At 43.6% G+C, this 18228-nt stretch overlaps 2 protein-coding genes across 7 annotated transcripts in view; one reads left to right on the top strand and one right to left on the bottom strand.

Annotated features, from left to right (window-relative positions):
* LOC111862658 (phospholipase A1 member A) overlaps positions 1-18228 on the bottom strand; it is a 46841-nt gene that overhangs the window by 25262 nt on the left and 3351 nt on the right. The window lies entirely within an intron of this gene.
* Positions 119-17026, top strand: LOC111862660 (pancreatic lipase-related protein 2). Of its 2 annotated transcripts, XM_023848198.2 has the most exons (8): positions 119-215; positions 909-1096; positions 7279-7411; positions 9784-9923; positions 10796-11038; positions 11988-12173; positions 14629-14794; positions 15781-17026. In XM_023848198.2, the coding sequence occupies exons 2-8, from the start codon at positions 1048-1050 to the stop codon at positions 15920-15922; spliced, it is 1059 nt and encodes a 352-aa protein (XP_023703966.1). In that variant the 5' UTR covers positions 119-215; positions 909-1047; the 3' UTR covers positions 15923-17026. The 2 variants fall into 2 exon arrangements, with proteins under 2 accessions (XP_023703966.1, XP_023703967.1); XM_023848199.2 differs by lacking the exon at positions 7279-7411.

Raw genomic sequence — 18228 nt, 5'->3', positions numbered from 1 at the left:
TCCATAAAGGTCAGTACAGTTGTCCGTGTAGTGTACAGTCATAATAGATCATTATCTGAATGCATCACGTGATCACAGACAGAGATACGGCGTGACGAGGTTACCAGAGCGACACAAATGTAACATCATTTCAGTGAGAGTTCTGTAAGGTCACATAACTTCACGTCTCCGAATGCTTCATTTTTGCGGAATCAAGCAACAAGAGCAAGCCGGAGGTATGTCAATGATCTCAAGCAACGTCTCAACATAGCGGCTGGCTATGACCTGGGATAGAACTCTTGACTACATGGCGTTATATCCCAGAATACTGAACTCTTTTTGATATTGCCAGTGTTTTCGACTTTGTCCATGGTCCGATACTGTAAAGTAGTCCACTGTTCCGAGAGCCCGATCTACACCCATCCTCAGGTGAGGGGTACCTACTGCGCGCTCTCTGTAGCTTGTTTCTTACCAACCTCCAGGGGACTCTTCAAACTTTCTGAACCTTCGTGTCAGCAAATTGAACCAAAGTGAAATAGCTGATTTTGTGACGTCGAGTAGTGTGGTTGTAGCATAACCCAGAACACCAGAAGCCTCACTGCCACAATAACTTCAAATCTCACAAATTGGAATACTTTTCAATCGGTGTTGAGTAGATTCCAAAAAGGCGACTCTTCTCTCAACAAATTGTCTCTATTGGGCCGAAAATTAGATTATAAATTTATAATGAGCATATTCTTGTGAATGTATCATAACGGTAATAACAATGGGTGTAATACACCATCGTGTCCCCCGTAAAGATGTTTCACTTACGACATGGTATTTACTGTAGCAATTTCGTAATTGGCAAGCTCATTAGATGATATTACTATTCACGGAGCAATGAAATGAGATATGACGTCAATAAAGGAGTGCGCTTTGTGTTGTAGCCATAGTGACTCTGCCAGGCGACCGAAGACGAATCAATATCACGGCCGCGCACCCCCGTTTCCGTTTGAACGTCTGCCGACTGGGTCAACACTTTGGCGACATTCACTCACTCCAGTGCGTGAGCTGTGCTGATGGACCATGTCTGCCGTCGGTGTGGGCGCGCTGCGGGTGCTTGTGCTCTTCATAGGTAAGATCCGTGTGCACAGTGAAGTGACTCAAGCAATGTTTTTCAGTGGTTCGCTTCGGAAGTTAGGGACTTCCGAAGCTTTAATGTATTTGCATCGTATACAAAGGGGCACGTGAGAGCGTAGTTGCTTGAGGCACTATGCTACAAGCCGGAAGGGCGCGGGTCAGATTCCCGATGAGGTTATTGGATATTGAAATTAACCTATGTATTCATTACAGTCGCGCTATGGCCTTGGGGTCGATTCAGCCTCTAACAGAAACGAGTACAAGGAATGTTCCTGGGGGTAAAGGGCGGCCTGAATTTAACGTACAGTCAGTGATGTTCAGCTGAGCCGTTAGTTCCTGAACCTAGCATTTCGAGGTTGAAAGTGCTGCTGCAAAATTGAAAAGGTATAAATCGCCAGATAGTGATCAAATTCAAGCAGGATGTGAAATACTACGTTCTAAGATCCAAAAGCTAATTAATTCTATGTGGAATAAGGAAGAACTGCGTGATCATGGGATATCACTGCTATCAACTTCATACAACATTCTTTCCAATATTCTTCTCCCAAGGTTAAGTCCATCATCATCATCATCATCAGTAATCTGTCAAGACGACAGGTCCACAGTCTCTTTCAAAACAATTCCTCCACTTAATGCGATCTAGAGCTTTCTCCTTCAAATGACAGTATCCTCTTCTGTCCCCAAGGTCATCCAGCATCTTCTTACGTCTTCTTCCTCGTCTTCTTGTCACTTCTATCCGCCCATCTATCTTTCCTTCGATAGCTTCTTTTAGAAGGCAGTTTCTGCGTAAAACATGACCAATCCAATTAGCCTTCCGTTTTCTTATTTCATGTAGGATATTCCTCTGCTCACTGACTCTAATTAACACTTCTTCATTTCTCACATAATCGGTCCAACTGATCTTCTCCATTCTTCTCCAACACCACATTTCGAAACTTTCCAGATGTTTCTGATCTACTGCCCTAAGTGTCCATGTTTCAGCCCCATACAGAGCTATGCTCCAAATGTAGCATTTCACTAGTTTCTTCCTCAAATTTAAGTCCAATTTGCTGGTAAAAAGATTCTTCTTCTTGCTAAATGCAGCTTTTGCCATGGCAATCCTGGATTTAATTTCACAAGTACACCTTCCATCATCTGTTAACAAGCTACCCAAATATTTAAAACATTTCACATTCTCCACTTGTTTTTGGTCTATCTTTATTGTGACTGGGGTTGGTTGTCTCGAAATTTTCATTACTTTTGTTTTCTCCACATTCATTTCCATGCCATAGCACCTTCCAATTTCAATTAGTCTATCAATCATGCCCTGTAGCACAGTTTCTTCCTTAGCCATTAACACAAGGTCATCTGCATATTTCACAGTTTGAATAATTTGCCCTCCTACTTTGAAGTCACCGAGCCCATCCAGAGCTTCCTTGGTAAGGCATTCGCTGTACAAGTTGAACAGAATTGGTGATAAACAGCATCCTTGTCGAACTCCTCTTCCAATCTGCACACTTCCTGTCTCCCCCCTGTCCAGTCGTACTCTAACTTTCTGATCCATGTACAATTTGCTAATCAATCTTCTTTCATGCCAATCGATACCTGTTTCTTTCAGGATCTGCATTAATTTGGTCCAGTTTACCCGGTCAAATGCCTTCTGCCAGTCTATGAAGCAAACACACAGTTCTTCATCTATCTCCAAAGTTCGTTCCGCTATAATTCTCATCATCCCAATTGCATCCCTGGTTCCTTTTCCTCTTCTAAATCCAAACTGATCTTCTCCAAGTACATCCTCTATTTTCCTTTCAATTCTTCTTTTAAGTATCTTTGCTATTATCTTTGCTGTATGTGCAATAAGACTTATTGTGCGATGGTCGCTGCATTTTGTAGCTTTTGTCTTTTTCTTTAAGGCAATCATTGTAACTTCTGTAAAGTCCTTGGGCCACTCTCCACTTTCATATATGGTGTTCATTAGTTTTGTCAGTGTTTTCAAACCACCTTCTCCCAGTAACTTGAGCACATCTCCAGGTACATCATCATCTCCTGTAGCCTTTCCCTTCCTCATTTCCTTGATAGCTTTTTCCACCTCACTTTGTAAAATATATGGTCCTTTCTCGTCTGTATCTACTTCTTCTTCCGGTTCAACTTCTAAGGTTTCTGGCCGATTAGGTCGATCATATAGTTCTGAAATATAATTTTCCCAAATTTTCAGCACTTGCCTCTGATCTACTATTCTATTCCCCTGGGAGTCTTCGATGCCAACATTTTGAATCCCATGATTCTCTTTCCATCCTAGTTCTTTTGTCTTCATGTACATCAAATCATAACGGCCTGTTCTTTGAAATTCCATAATCTCATTACATATCTTCTCAAGATATTCCTTTTTGGCCCTGTCCGTGGCTCTTTTCAATTCATTCCTCAGTCTCCTGTATTTCCTCCTGCCTTCTTCATTGTTGACATTCTTCCATTTCCTTCGCTCCTCCATTTTACTCATCATCTCCTGTGTAACCCATGGTTTTCTTGCTATCTTCTCAACTTTACCTACCAAATCACTGATAGTATCTAACATGCATTCTTTTATATCGTTCCACTGCGCTTCAGCATTTCCGCTTTCACCTTCAATTGCACCGAGTTTCTCTTCTAGAGTCTCTTGCACGCTTTGTCTTTGAGCATATAACTTCTCCAAATCCCATCTGGGTCTGCGCTTTCGAAATCCTATAATTTTCTTCAACCTGGTTCGGAACTTGGCAACCAGCAAGTTGTGGTCAGAGTCAATGTCTGCCCCAGGAAGCGTCTTCACATCCTTCACACTGTTTCTGAATCGATGTTTCACAAGGATGTAGTCCAGCTGATGCCTCTTCCAATCCCCAGGTGCCTTCCATGTGTAAATTCTTCTCTTTGGCTTCTTGAACCAAGTGTTGGTAACAATCAATCCATTTCGTTCACAAAAGTCAATAAGCATTTGACCTCTGTGATTCCGTCTTCCTAGTCCATGTGATCCAACAATATTCTGATATGGTTCATCTCCAACAATGCTGTTCCAGTCTCCCAATATGATGCTGTTTGTGTCTCCTCTTCCATCTTCCTGAAGAATTTCTTCAATTGTGTCATACACTTTTTCCACTTCATCATCTTCATACTCTGATGTTGGCATGTACACTTGTATAATCAGTATATCTACCGGTTCCGCCTTTAACTTCAGAGCAATAATTCTGTCATTACAAGCAATCTTCTTAAGTCCATATATAGATGAAATTATTGGGGATCATCAGTGTGGGTTTAGACGTAACAGATCAACTACAGATCAAATCTTTTGCATTCGTCAGATATTGGAGAAAGAATGGGAGTACATACAATGAGACAGTACATCAGCTATTTGTAGACTTCAAGAAAGCATATAATTCAGTTAGGAGGGAAGTATTGTACAATATTCTGATACAGTTTGGGGTACCCATGAAACTAGTTAAGCTGATTAAACTGCGTTTAAACGAAACGTAGTGTGATGTCCGTATGGGTAAATATTTGTCTGATAAGTTTTCTATCCGGAATGGTCTAAAACAGGTAGATGCTTTAACGCAACTGCTTTTTAACGTCGCTTTAGAGTATGCTGTTAGGAAAGTCCAGGAAAACCAGGTGGGACTGAAATTAAATGGGATACTTCAGCTACTGTTCTATGTTGATGATGTGAATCTACTGGGCGATAATATAGATACCATAAAGAAAACACAGAAATTTAATTGACGCAAGTAAAAAGGTTGGTCTAGAAGTAAACACAGAGAAAACGAAGTATATGTTGCTGTCTCGTAACCAATATTCTGGCAAAATCATGACAAATAATAGTTAACTGATGTTTTGAAAATGTGGCACAATTCAGATATTTTGGAACGACTATAACAACTCAAAACCTTGAGGTGGAAATTAAGAGGAGATTGAACTCGGGTAATGCTTGCTTCCATTCAGTCCATAACCTTTTGTCTTCTCGTCTGCTGTCTAAAAACATCAAAATTAGAATATATGTACAAAACTATAATTTCGCCTGTGGTTCTGTATGGTTGTGAAACTTGGTCTCTGACATTAGGGGAGAAACACAGACTGAGGGTGTTTGAGAACAGGGTGCTGGGGATATTTTGACCGAATAGATATGAAGTGACAGGAAGTCGGAGAAAACTGCATAATGAGGAGCTTCATAACTTGTACTCTTCTCCAAGTGTAATTAGAATGATTAAGCCAAGGAGGATCACATTTTATATTTTAATATATAATCAACAGCGCCTTCACACGCGATATGCAATTTTAACATACGGTACAGTTTTGGCAAGACATATGCACCTGATGGCCTTCACACGCGATATGCAATTTTAACATACGGTGGTACAGTTTTGGCAAGACATATGCACCTGATGGCCTTCACACGCGATATGCAATTTTAACATACGGAGGTACTGCTTTGGCAAGACATATGCACCTGATGATGGCCGTGTATGGCCGAAATATGGAGTGGGACAAGACAATAAGTTGCATTTGAGACGGAAATATATGTGTACAAAGTTCGAAAATTCATTTCATACTTCATAGAAAACATGCTCCGTCCAAATTACAAAGACAGGCTAGTTAATGAGGCTCAGCTGTAATTCCAACAGTCAAAACTTGTTTCCAGCAAGCAAGTAAATGATACACTTTTATGTCGAATATATTTTTTCGACATAATTTTAAAAAGTGATGCTATTCATAAACTTCCGAACGTTCAGAATTACTAAGTTTTGGACTCTGTTCACCGTCCGGTGTGAAGTCCAAACACCAGTAATTCTGACTGTTATAACCATAGTCAGAAAAATTTAGAATCTACAGTTAACCCCCCCCCCCACATTCGGAATGAAGTGGGGAGGGGGAAGGTCGTTCGGATTAGGACAGCAAAAGGTAGCCCTAAAAGAAACTTAGAACACAAATACATACTTCCGAACGTTCATTTGCAACAACCAACAACTGCCCCTTCAACAAAGTCACAATTAATAACAAACAAAAGAAAGCGCTTATTGCGTTTAGAAAAGGGGTCAAAATCGGATCTGGTTTACCCCTTTGCTTACAAGCTCTGACGCATATGTTGAACGGTTTATCACTTCCAGCGTTTGTAACAGCTATGAACAGTGAAGCCTTGACCCTGACTTCCCGCCAATGTGAATACCCAGTAACCAACAGCGAACTGTTCACTCCGCATTTTCAAGGGAAAAGTGTATGACAATCTCAGTAATTCAATTTATAATTCTTTCTGCCGAGCGCGCCGCGCCTGTCAGGTTCTTCTGTCATGTGTGACGGTCATTGCGATCACCGGACAGTGACGCCTGCACAGTTTCCGAAGAGTTGTGCTTCTTCAGAACACAAGACAACGGAGAAAATCCTTAAATCTCGTTATAACGGACTAATAGGAGGAGGCGACGAAAAGGGCAGTCTCAAATCTGAGACAGTAAAATATGGTCGCGAGTCCTAAGGGACCCGGACCCGAAAAAGACTGCGCTGGCAAAGCGCCAGCAGCATATACAAAAGACAGACCCGTCTTCTCGTCAGAGAGGGCGTAACTGTCAAATAGTAATAAATATCTGGTCATGACCCCCCAGATAGGGCTCGACACCAAGACTTACTCACTCACTGACTGACCGTCAGTCGCAATGACTTTGACTTGACTTTGACTTTGCAACTAGTGACTTGCAAGAGTGCGGCTGTGAAGAGAAGAATTTATGTGTAATATCTGGAGCGTGTAATTCAGTGAGACTGTTATAATTCCAGTGTTAAAATCCGTTGACTGACTGAGGACACTAGCCTGTATGTGTCAGTGATCTGTAAACTGTAGTCACGAGTTGTGAACGTATTAACTGGTCAATAAATCCAGTTACTAATCCAAACTTCGTCTATATTAACATTCCATACTATGTAACAATATAAAGTTTGTATGCTGTGGTTCTTTTTTATTTTAAATACTTTTATAATCACAAAACTTTCTTAGCGCCTTAAAGTCTGTAAAAATTCACAATTGTTTATAACCAGATTTTGTTCGCTATATCCAGGTTCGTCATAATGAGGGTAATGTAACGTAACACGCTCTAGCCAGCTTGGACCAGAACTTATCTAAGTCACCGCAACAAGAAAAACTCTGCTTGTTGGAGCCGCTGCTCACTCTAATCTTGTCTTGATTGTACCCAGGCGCTACTAGTGGATGCCATGGCTCGACTGAGCTCGCTCCGTACCGCAACCAAGAGCTGACCCTCGGACGCTGCAGGCTGGTGATTGAGGGGACATGCCCCGACCCAGATGTTCGGTTCTATCTGTACACCAGGTGACGTAACTATTACTTCCTGTGGGCGAGGCCCACTCGTATCACGGGCAGACTGACCGGGGTTCGAAAGTCTGCCCGCAGATCAGCTAGGATGACGGACATTTTCCGTAGTTCTACTCAGTCCTTCGACTATACGCCACATTGAGAAAGCGCCGAGATTCATGAAAAGCTAAAACTAATGAAACAGGTCATATACCAGTACGTTAATCTTAATATGGTAAGAGAAGGAACCACTTTGCTTCCCATAATATTCTCAAAATATTGCGCTTGGTACTCCGTCAAGCAGTATCCCACGGAAAGGAACTTCGGAAAAGCAGACCACAATACAATCTGCCATGTGTACAAGTGTGATGCATACAGGGTTTGATGTGAAAGCCAGAAGGAAGTAGACCATCAGGGAGACCTAAACATAGGTGGTAGGATAAAATTAAAATGGATCTTAGAGAAATAGAATGGGGTGGTATGGTTAAGAATAGGAACCAGTTAGCACGGTAATGAACCTTCGGGTTCCATAAATTGCTGGGATGTTCTGAAGTAGCTGAGTGAATGAGTTAGTTACGTGTACAAGTGTAAAGGCCGCAATAGCTCAGTCGGTATAGCGACGGGATATGAGCTGGACGGTTGAATTTCGATTCCCGCCAAGGGCAAGAGATTGTTCTCTTCTCCACAGAGTCCGAACTGGCTCTGGGACCCATCCATAATATTATGCAGTGGGTAACGGGAAGTCTGTCCCCGGGAAAGAACAGACGGCGTGTGAAACGAACCACTTACATACATCTAGTGCCAAGGTCGAGTGTGTTGGAGCTACACGTCACACGACTTTATAGCGTGGTGCATAATTAATTAAGCACAGGGGCAACTTTACATGTGTTTTCTTTATCTCCATGCGTACCGGTTTATTCTGAATCCATTCCAAACAGCAGCAGAGCCCACAGATGACAGTTTTGGACTGGAAATCTGTGAGCCAGGAATTACGGCAGTGCACGTTGAGCGAGACTGTCCTCTAAAGGGGAATCAAGCATATACGCGTACATGATAACAGGCTATATCAGATTCTGATGCAATTTCCTCTTAGGTTTCTTGTATAGTGGATGAAATACGTGCATATGCTCAATACTGGCATTGCAGTCAACAAGCCTGTACGCTGCTCAGCGTCACCACAAGAGTTCAGCACGTGGTCGGTAAGGCCAAATGAAGCAAGAAGAAAAAATTAGATTTGATGTTCTCACAGCGGTCACTACGAACACAACTATCTACTCGGATGTGACACCGTGTAGTCCGGTAGTTCACCGAAGTTTCGGAGGAGTACACTGCCTCCATCTTCAGGGCACAGGCAGCTCGCAGTTTGCTCGGGCTACTCTTAAGTCCTAAGAACAAGAGATCATTGAAGGCTGCAATGCGGGTGCCTGTTTTTATGGCCCACCACTTACATACGTACTCTTCAGTCCTGGAGGTGGAGACAGTATGTTCCTCCGAAACGTCGGTGAATTATATAGGACTACATGACGTCACATCCCAAAATGTGGTATTTTTTCAAGGGAACGTATATTTATATGTGCTTACTCGAATGCTACGAGGAATACTGAATAATGGGTGTAAGGGATGTGGCCTACTTTCAAGGAGTATCACGGCAATTACTTGGAAGGAGTGAGGAAAGCCGCCGTGAGATTGGTCTGTGTCCCGACAGAGAATCGAGCCGGTCAGCAGAGTCACAGATAGAGCAGAATTTTGGCCCTAAGAGAATTATTTGTTGTTTTCCTTCTTCCTCCTCTTCCTTCTCTTCCTCTTCCTCTTCTTTAATCTGTTCCTCATCCGTCCCCTCCTTTCGCCGCAGTGCAGGCTATCAGGCCTGTGGGACCTCGCAATAAGTGAAGAGAGAAGCAAACGGAAAGAAGCATTATGACGGTTATGACTGTCTGGAAAACTGTACTACACGAAGTACAAGTATCTTACTGCTCGTGTTTATAATAAACACTTTCTTACATAGGCTTTTAGGTTTTCGTGGCGGTGAATATTCATGTTGTGGTTTCCTGGGTTCTTGACATCAACTCTGTAGACGGGTGCAGAGCGTTCTGCCTGTGTAGATTAGCACATCTCTAACCTTCCGGGAGGTGCCGGGACACCGTTCTTTAGTGGTTTTCTTCAGTCCTTCCAGCAAAATTCCCAGATAGTACCGAGATTCGTTCACAATCGCTTCCATCCAAATCCCTTCCAATTCATTATTTATCAATCGTCCGACCACTCGACGTTACCGACAGTCGGAAAATGCCACCCCCCCCTCCATGACACACAAGTCAGAATGCCACACTAAAGAAGAAATTTCTCTTCCTCCGTTGAAGGACAATAATACAACAAATTCGATGTTATTTCAGGTCTCATCTGACTGAGGCGCAGCCCATCGGACTGTCAGACGTGGCGCTATCCGGCTTCAACTCCTCCCACCCAACCAAATTCATCATCCACGGGTACAACTCTGGTATGGACCTCGACGTTCTTGTGGACATACGCAGAGGTGAGGCGCTCTTGGGACCGCTATCAGCAGCTCTAAACAGCATTAGGGCTACAAATGTCAACATATTCTGCGTCTGACGCTCAGCAGAAGGAGGCGATATATTCCTCCGAAACACAGAGCTGTATCCGAACTACTCGGCGTGCTGTTCACAGTCACTGCAGTTTTCTCAGGATCTCCCACGCACTTGCCAATTTACTTGTTTATTTGCGGTTTACTTTTACTGATGCTTTTACTAACTCAGAACGTATAGATTGCTGAGAGACATTAATTGAAAAGCATTAGGGAAGGAAGCGGTCGTGGCCTAATTTGAGGTTATATTTCGACATTTTCCTGAAGGGCTGAGGAAATTCAGACAAACAGACAGGACAGTGAGGATGGCCGGTCTCCCGGCGGTATTAGAACCCGATACCTCCAAGTTACATAGCAGGCGTGACATCCGCTGAAGCTTCTGGCCTCATTAATATTAACGGATGGTGCTCGGGCTCGGTCTGGGACAGGGACTAGCACAACTAGGCCCCTGTGAGGGGGATCAGCTCGACACAATGTTACTTGTCATCGCAGCGCATGCAGAATAACGCGCACAAACAGCTACACGGGAAACGAAGCGGAATTCAAACCATGATTCCAGGTATTCTTTCCAAACACAAGCCGTTTTCTTTATCCTCAATATCATTCTCATTTTCTCCTTATCCCTTTATTTATATCCTCTCGCTCTCTTCCATCCCATCCTTTATCATATTACTCCTCTTCCTTCCTCCTCACCCTCCTTATCCTATTTCTTCACCCACTCTGCTTTCTGGTCCCCTCTCTCTGTGCCTTCCGGGCCCGGAAGGTTTACGTGGCGAGCCATTTACATTTCATTAACTTTGCAGCGTATTTGGACAAAGGGGAGCACAACATAATTGCGGTGGACTGGTCGCGGCTGAGCCCAGGTCCCTGCTACCCCAGCGCCGTGTACAACACTAGGTTCGCAGGCAAATGCATCGCTCAGTTGGTGGACACTCTCCGACTGGACGGAACGTCCAACATCCATCTGGTGGGCTTCAGCCTCGGAGCTCATGTGGCAGGCTTCGCGGCGAATGCTCTGCGGCCTTACAAACTGCCCCGAATCACAGGTGTGTGTGCATTATGTCTAGGGGCTCACGTGACAGGCTTCTCAGCGAACTGTCTGCGGCCTTACAAACTGCCCCGAATCACAGGTGTGTGTGTATTATGTCTAGGGGCTCACGTGACAGGCTTCGCAGCCAACAGTCTGCGGCCTTACAAACTGCCCCGAATCACAGGTGTGTGTGTATTATGTCTAGGGGCTCACGTGACAGGCTTCTCAGCGAACTGTCTGCGGCCTTACTAACTGCACCGAATCACAGGTGTGCAACACGTCTGGGGGCTCACGTGATAGACTTTGCAATGAATACTCTGCTAACATCCTTAGTGACACTTCAAAACGTGTTCCCTTCTCGATTGCGTAAAGGAACCAAAACATAAACCACAATTTTTCCGCAGTTTCCACTTCTGGGGCAATTTTCCGAATTACTTATCGATCTGGGTCAGTTATCTCAATTGCTTATATCTGTTGAACATTTCTTCAATTCCTCTTCTAGTGACTGTTCTCCCGAATACTTACATTTAGGCTATTTATCGCTGTAGACCCGTTGTCCCAATTATTTTTCGTTGTTCTCTGAATGAAATATTTCCAGGGAGATAATGTATTTAGTTGCATATCTTGATGAGTTTTAAATTATACATCGCATCACCATCTGGTCCATGGATCCAACTCTGGGGTAAATTTCAACTTCCTTCCTTCCTTCCTTCCTTCCTTCCTATCTACCTACCTACTCATCATTTGGTGCTACAGCCCTGGGCGAGCCTTGGCTTCCTCTATAACCAGTCTCCACAAAAAATTCAATTTCAGATTATTATAAATATTGCAATCGGTTATTGAAATACTTTCTTAAGAATGTCAGTGGGAAGATCAGGTTTAGTGTCCACATATTTTAAAGCCAATCACACTGCCGCTTGTTATGACATTCAGGCTAAAGACTACAGATTCTTCTCCTGTTTCAGGGTTAGACCCAGCCATGCCTTTCTTCGTGACCGTCAACAGGGATCAGAAACTAGACGCCAGCGACGCTGCTTTCGTGGACATCATCCACACGAACGCCTTAGTCCAAGGAAAGATAGAGGCTAGTGGCGACGTGGACTTCTATGTGAACGGAGGGATCAACCAGCCAGGCTGCTGGAGCGAATCCAGTAAGGTCTTGACATACTCGTACTTCAGACACGAGGATTTGGGGAATCGGAGGAAAGTTCGCTGCTTATTTCCGAGCGTATACTTACAGAAGCAGTGAGAATGACAGGGTGCGGTTTCGGAGCAAACTCTGTTGAAATGTTCTCAGCCGCATATCGCGACGGAAACTCTCATACGTGTCTGCCGAAACATGGCCAGGAGGGTTCATGAGTGTGCTCAGAACAACGCAGAACACTTCCAGCGTCATTTCTGAACACTTCGAGAACAAAACACGCAGCACAGAACACAACCCACCAAATGAAACACATATGCGCATCAAGAGGATCTATGTATTTAACAACGGGAGACAGCAGTTTCCGGGCCAAAAATTTTAACACCTGTTGATGACAACACTTGTCGAAACACGTAGTGATGGACTTTTAAAATTTTAAATTAAATACATTTTGTAGAACACAGTGTTTCACGTGAGACTGTATGGCCGGCCGCACACCAACTGCGTCGAGACAAGCATCAAGACATGAGACAAAATACGAGCACGCAGTCTTGCTTCATTCGTGATTTGTCAGCATCAAGCTGACGTCAGCATCATGAATCAGACCGGTGTGCGGCGGTTTACATAATCTCATTCGTTTCAAATATGCTCCTTTCTTTGCGTCATGTCGCAGACATCGTGTCTTGACTGTTACACGTCTTGACGCATGCCGGTGTGCGGCCTACCTAACTAATCGACACTAGTGTCTTTACTTCCGTGAGATACGGTATAGTGTTCTATGTATCGGCGCATTTTTCAATATTATCAAAACAAAATTCACAACGAGCCTCGGCCAATGGGCTGTGTATATGTGGAGGCTGCAGCTGCAGCACTTAGGACCAGGAAGAAGTGCATTACCGGCGAGTGAAGGTAATTCTGGAGAGACGATGAAAAGTAGCAGTAGTGGGCTTGTTGAAACTTGTCTACTAGATCATAACCTCGAATTATCGCGTTAGGGTGTTGATCTCCTTCGGCGTACAGAAGAGCTGTACGTACAGCACGCGCGCACCCGCACGCACACACAGAATAAACACTGCCATGCACTGAAGAGTTACTTTCTTGAAATACGTAAGGAACAAAGGTCATCCATTGCCTTTTAAAGTATCCAGTAGTTTCGTCCTTCTGGCTCCAGTGTCACAAGGAATTGTGCAGATTTTCTGAAGGGAATCAGTCTACTGTAATAGCAGTTCAAAGTTCGGAATACCAAAATGATTTAACCCAGCGACTGAGACTTCACGACAAAAGCAATCAGTTGCCGATCCTCCCAAGCGTGTGCGGTAAACTGAAGGTAGTCTCTTCCGGGATGTAACGCCATTACGGTCCGGTAGAAGTCTACGGCAATTTCAGAAGAATATATTGCCTCTATTTTCAGGGCGGAATAGTGAATTAAGCATCCTGATGTTTTCTTCCCTGTCTCACCCTTTGACCCTCAAGATGGAGGCAGTACGTACTCCCATACGTCAGCGGACTACTACCAGACAACATGGGGTCACATCTTGATATTCACCTCTGTGAGAACCTCAAATTCGGCGAAATGAATCTTCATGCTGAGTGAGCGTTGTGAAGAAGCGAATTTTTCACCACAACTGTAGAATCTGATACTCAGAGATGTTACTTGTTGCATGGCACTGAAAGGGACACTCTTGTTGTAGCCTTCTGGATTCTGACACCACGTGATCTGGCAGCTGGGTACCAACTTGCAGTTAAGGACGGGATACGAAACCACTGGTTACTCTGAAACGTCGGTAACACTTACATAGTGTCATGACACAAAATACCATAATATGAATGCGAATGGAAAGTCTCTATTTTCCCACAATTTAAGGGTTTGTGCTTGACTTATAAGAGGGGTTTGGATTGGATGTACTGCACCTTACACATTCACAACTAGGGACTATAGGTAACACAGCGCTATCGCTGACCTACGCACTAGACAGTTTCACTGCTAGACACGCACTAGATTTTCAGTCTTCACTAGTTGTATCCTGTCAAAGGATTTAAAACCACCTCACTGTTAACTATAAATCAAACATTAAGTCTTCTCTACACAGTCTAATTCATTTCTTGCCCTTTCTTTGCAATCTCCTTCGACCTCCATCTCCAGAACTCGACTAAATCTCGACAACTAACTCAAACGACCTTCTTTGCCCCTCAATAACCCTTCGCCACGGACTACACAGAAAACACAGCCTCTCTATTGTTGAGAAGACTTGTTTACTGATCCGTTGCCTAGCAATGGATGTCCCGTTGTCGCGAGCATACGCTTCCGTGGGAATGTTTACCGAGTCGTTGTATAACAATTGGTCTATAGGTCACATTAAGTTATTAAAAATAAAGAACAGAATGCAGATATGGTCGCTGTCATGTTCCCTCCACACCAAAGCGTAGCAAAACACCTTACGGCTAGACCTGTCTTTCCTCCGCAGATCCGATTGGGTGCAATCATCACCGAGCTCCGGCATATTTTGCGGAATCCATCACATCCCACGCTGGCTTCTGGGGCTGGCAATGTCCCGGGTTCTTCCGTTTTCTTCTGGGTCTCTGTCCACCAAGGTACCCAGCTGTCATAATGGGCGAGAGCGCTCCGATCAAGTGAGTGTTCAATGTGTACTAGCACAATTCAAAACTGATACAATATTACAGGGACACTTAAGGCTGAAATTGTTATAAAGTAGCTGCAGGATTCGTTGGAAATAGTTTAATGATAATGGAAGCAACTACACCATTGCTCAGGTTAACTGCATTACGAGAGAGTCAGTAAAGAGGTCACAAACAGATATAAAACGTAGAACGTGTGATATTTGAACCTGGGAGAAACATTTATATCTTGACACATCCTCCACCAATACTGAGACACTTGCCCCGTCTCGTCACGACGCCAGAGGCGAAAGTCGTCATATAAGAAATCTGATATCTGAAAACGTGCCCAAAATACTCGAGAATGGCAGTGATAAACTATAATTGCACTCGCGAGGAAATTATGAATACATTAAAAGCGGGAAGTGGTTGCTGCCACTCGGGCCAGGAAATCATGTCCTCCCAGATTACGCATACATATATGTAAATATTTACAGAAATAATTTAGTTTTCCTTGTTGCTTTGTGTAGCGTGAAATCTGACCTACCATTTTATTCGAGGGGTACATATTTTGTATGGTGCTTGAAGGTAGCGCGATGCTGAGGGGTATATTAACATCCAAGGGGGAGGAGTCAACAGGATTTTGGAGAAAATCACGTAACGAGGACCTTCACAATCTGTACTAATCTGACATCCATAGGACGACCAAAGAAATAAGGATGAGATGAGCAGGTCATGTAGCACCCGTGGGAGAAATGAGCTTATGTACATACGCCGAAAATACTGAAGGAAAGAAATCATTTTGGAGACCGTGGAGTATACTGGAGAATAATATTAAAATGAATCTAAAGTTAATATTTTGGCCTAATATGGACTGCATTGATCTGGCTCAGGATAGGGATTGTGTGAACGAGGAAATGAACCTTCGGTTTTATACCAAGCAGCAGCTTCTAAAATTAGAACTGTGCCCTGGAAATACATGTGTTTTGCCCTGTTTGCAGCTCCCGCGGGTTTTACTTGGTGACTACAGCCGCGAAGAAGCCGTTCGCTCTAGGCAGGTGGGTCCTGTCGCCAGAAGACGATCCGCGGTGCGAAGAAAGACATAGGTTTCTTGGTGGAAACGCCGTAGACATAGAAGAATAACCGGAACTCACTCCGTTACCATGGAAACGTGAAAAATAACACTGATTTGTGTTCCGTTTGTGGCCTCGTTGTTGTTAGTGTTTATGAGGGGGGACACGAAGTTCTTTCAAGGTAAGCCGTCCGGAAAGGACGTCCGGATTTGTGCAGAGTTCGACGGAATCGTACGAATTCTCATTCAGGAACTGAGCTGAGCTCCTTTTGCACGGGATCCACTGCTTCAAGATTCATGGACTTGATAGTGCGACTCTCGGCCGGATCACTGACGCTCCTAGTGGTTCCCCTCTGTGCCTTCTGGCAAATGCCACGCTCATACCTCAATTTAGGCCACGGACTTTATTAATTAAGGGTTCTGTTTTCCAATTACATATAGTCTCAGACGCGGGAAGCAATGTTAAATATACCTTAAGTAAGTAAATAAGTAAAGAAATAAAGTTCACTAGTGCCGTTCGCTTGACCTGTTGGCCAGAGTTCGTTGCTGGAGAACAACATTTAACAAATCCAGGGGCACTTGCTGACGCGGAGACATCCTTGGCCAGTCTTGCTGTAGCATAGACGCACTCAGTCACCTGACATTCAGAAATGCTTGCGACAGCGAACACCTGGCACGGATGTCTCATGCAGCTGCAGCTCAGGGTGTTACGTCCTCATTGGGTATTGGGGCTCTCTTTAAGACCTCAAGATGAAGTGTTTTTCTCCACATAACAGACAACACGGTGTCAGTACTCAAAGTATCGCAATACAAGTGGTGCGCCTCTGAAGATGATTCTTTTGAATCGAAACATGTAAGGCGAATAAAGACTGAAGTGTTGTAAACCCGTATGTCATACTGGACTGGAAGTTATCTGCTTTGTACAAGCACTCAGTCTATGCTCATCCCTTAACATAAGAAATCAAGTTTCATATCCGTACAAAACAACAGCTTCTGTCAGTCGTTTCGATTTAAGGTAGAAGATGGGAAGACACGAAGATGCCGCACTGAATGGTGCGGGCGATCCTGTATTTTAATCTGCTCGAAAACTTAGTGAATTCAATTTCTGATACTGTCATGTGTCAGAGTGACTAAGATTAGCAATTGGATTTATTAACAACTTACACGTCGTAACTACAAATAATTATTACACCCTTGCTGATTTACACAATTTACAAACACTAAACTAATCTTCTCAGTCTACTTCCACTAGCCTTCACTGTCTGTTTCTTGGCAACGGACTTATAATACGGGAACTGTAAAAGTCTCACTAAATTACACACTCCCAATCCCAATGCACTATAGCACACACAAAGTTAACTCTTCTTCAAACACGAACTTCTCGTGACTGTCTACTACCGAGAACTCAGAACTCAATTCTAGTCGTAGTTATAATTCGCTCTGAACTTAGTCAAAGTCACATTGCGACTGACGGTCAGCAGTCAGTCTTGGTTTCGAGCCCCAACAGATATTTATTACTGTTTGACAGTTACGGTCTTGTTTTTGTGGGGCGCCCTCTCTTATGAGGAAGGGTCTGTCTTTGTATGCTCCTGGCCCTTGCCAGTGCAGACCATATTTTACTGCCTCAGATTTGAGACTTCTTTTTTCGTCGCCTCCTACAACTCGCAGGGTCACGGTGGAGGCATTCGACCCCTCCTCCACATGGTGGGCTCAGTTCTCGTTATATAGCCGCGGCACGGACCACACAGAAGTCCAGTTCCACTGTTGCATAAGGAAGACCACAGAGAAAAGGAGTCACGTGATAGTTACATCGCCAGTCCACTGGCCCACTGACTGTTGCCTATCAACGACCTATAAATATTCGTTCACTGAAACAGAGCCTCCTCTATTGTTGCGTAATGTACCGTGTTTACAGAGCTGCTACCTGCAACGCCTTCATCACATCCGTTACAGCGCTCTTGTTCCTGAATACTCAATATCTGTCTAAACTGTCAAGAGATTAACGAGTTACGAATATGTTACTAGAGAGCGGCCAGAGAAATCTATGAAAATTAAAAGAAATATATATTAATATCTAAATGGCATATTTACTGTATATGCAATTCTAAAGATGCCAATTCTTGTTTTCTAATACATGAATAAAATTGTTTATACAAAACAGTAAAATTTAGAGCTTTGTCATATTAAATGGCCATTTAAGCCATGCATATTTAGGCAATAACACTGCTGCTATTCCAGATCAAGTCACAACTACGTGAAAGATGAGGAAAGAATTTAGCGGAGGTTAAATCGCCATCTCGAAATGGCCCAAACTGTTTCCGGATACATGATTCGATCTGCTGAAGCAATAACAAAGAGACTTGAAAACCAACCAAAA

Source organism: Cryptotermes secundus, unplaced genomic scaffold, assembly GCF_002891405.2.
Source record: "Cryptotermes secundus unplaced genomic scaffold, Csec_1.0 scaffold5, whole genome shotgun sequence".
In the NCBI taxonomy this organism is placed as follows: domain Eukaryota; kingdom Metazoa; phylum Arthropoda; class Insecta; order Blattodea; family Kalotermitidae; genus Cryptotermes; species Cryptotermes secundus.
Note: the sequence above shows the minus strand (reverse complement) of the source record. Positions and strands in the feature narration are given on the sequence as shown.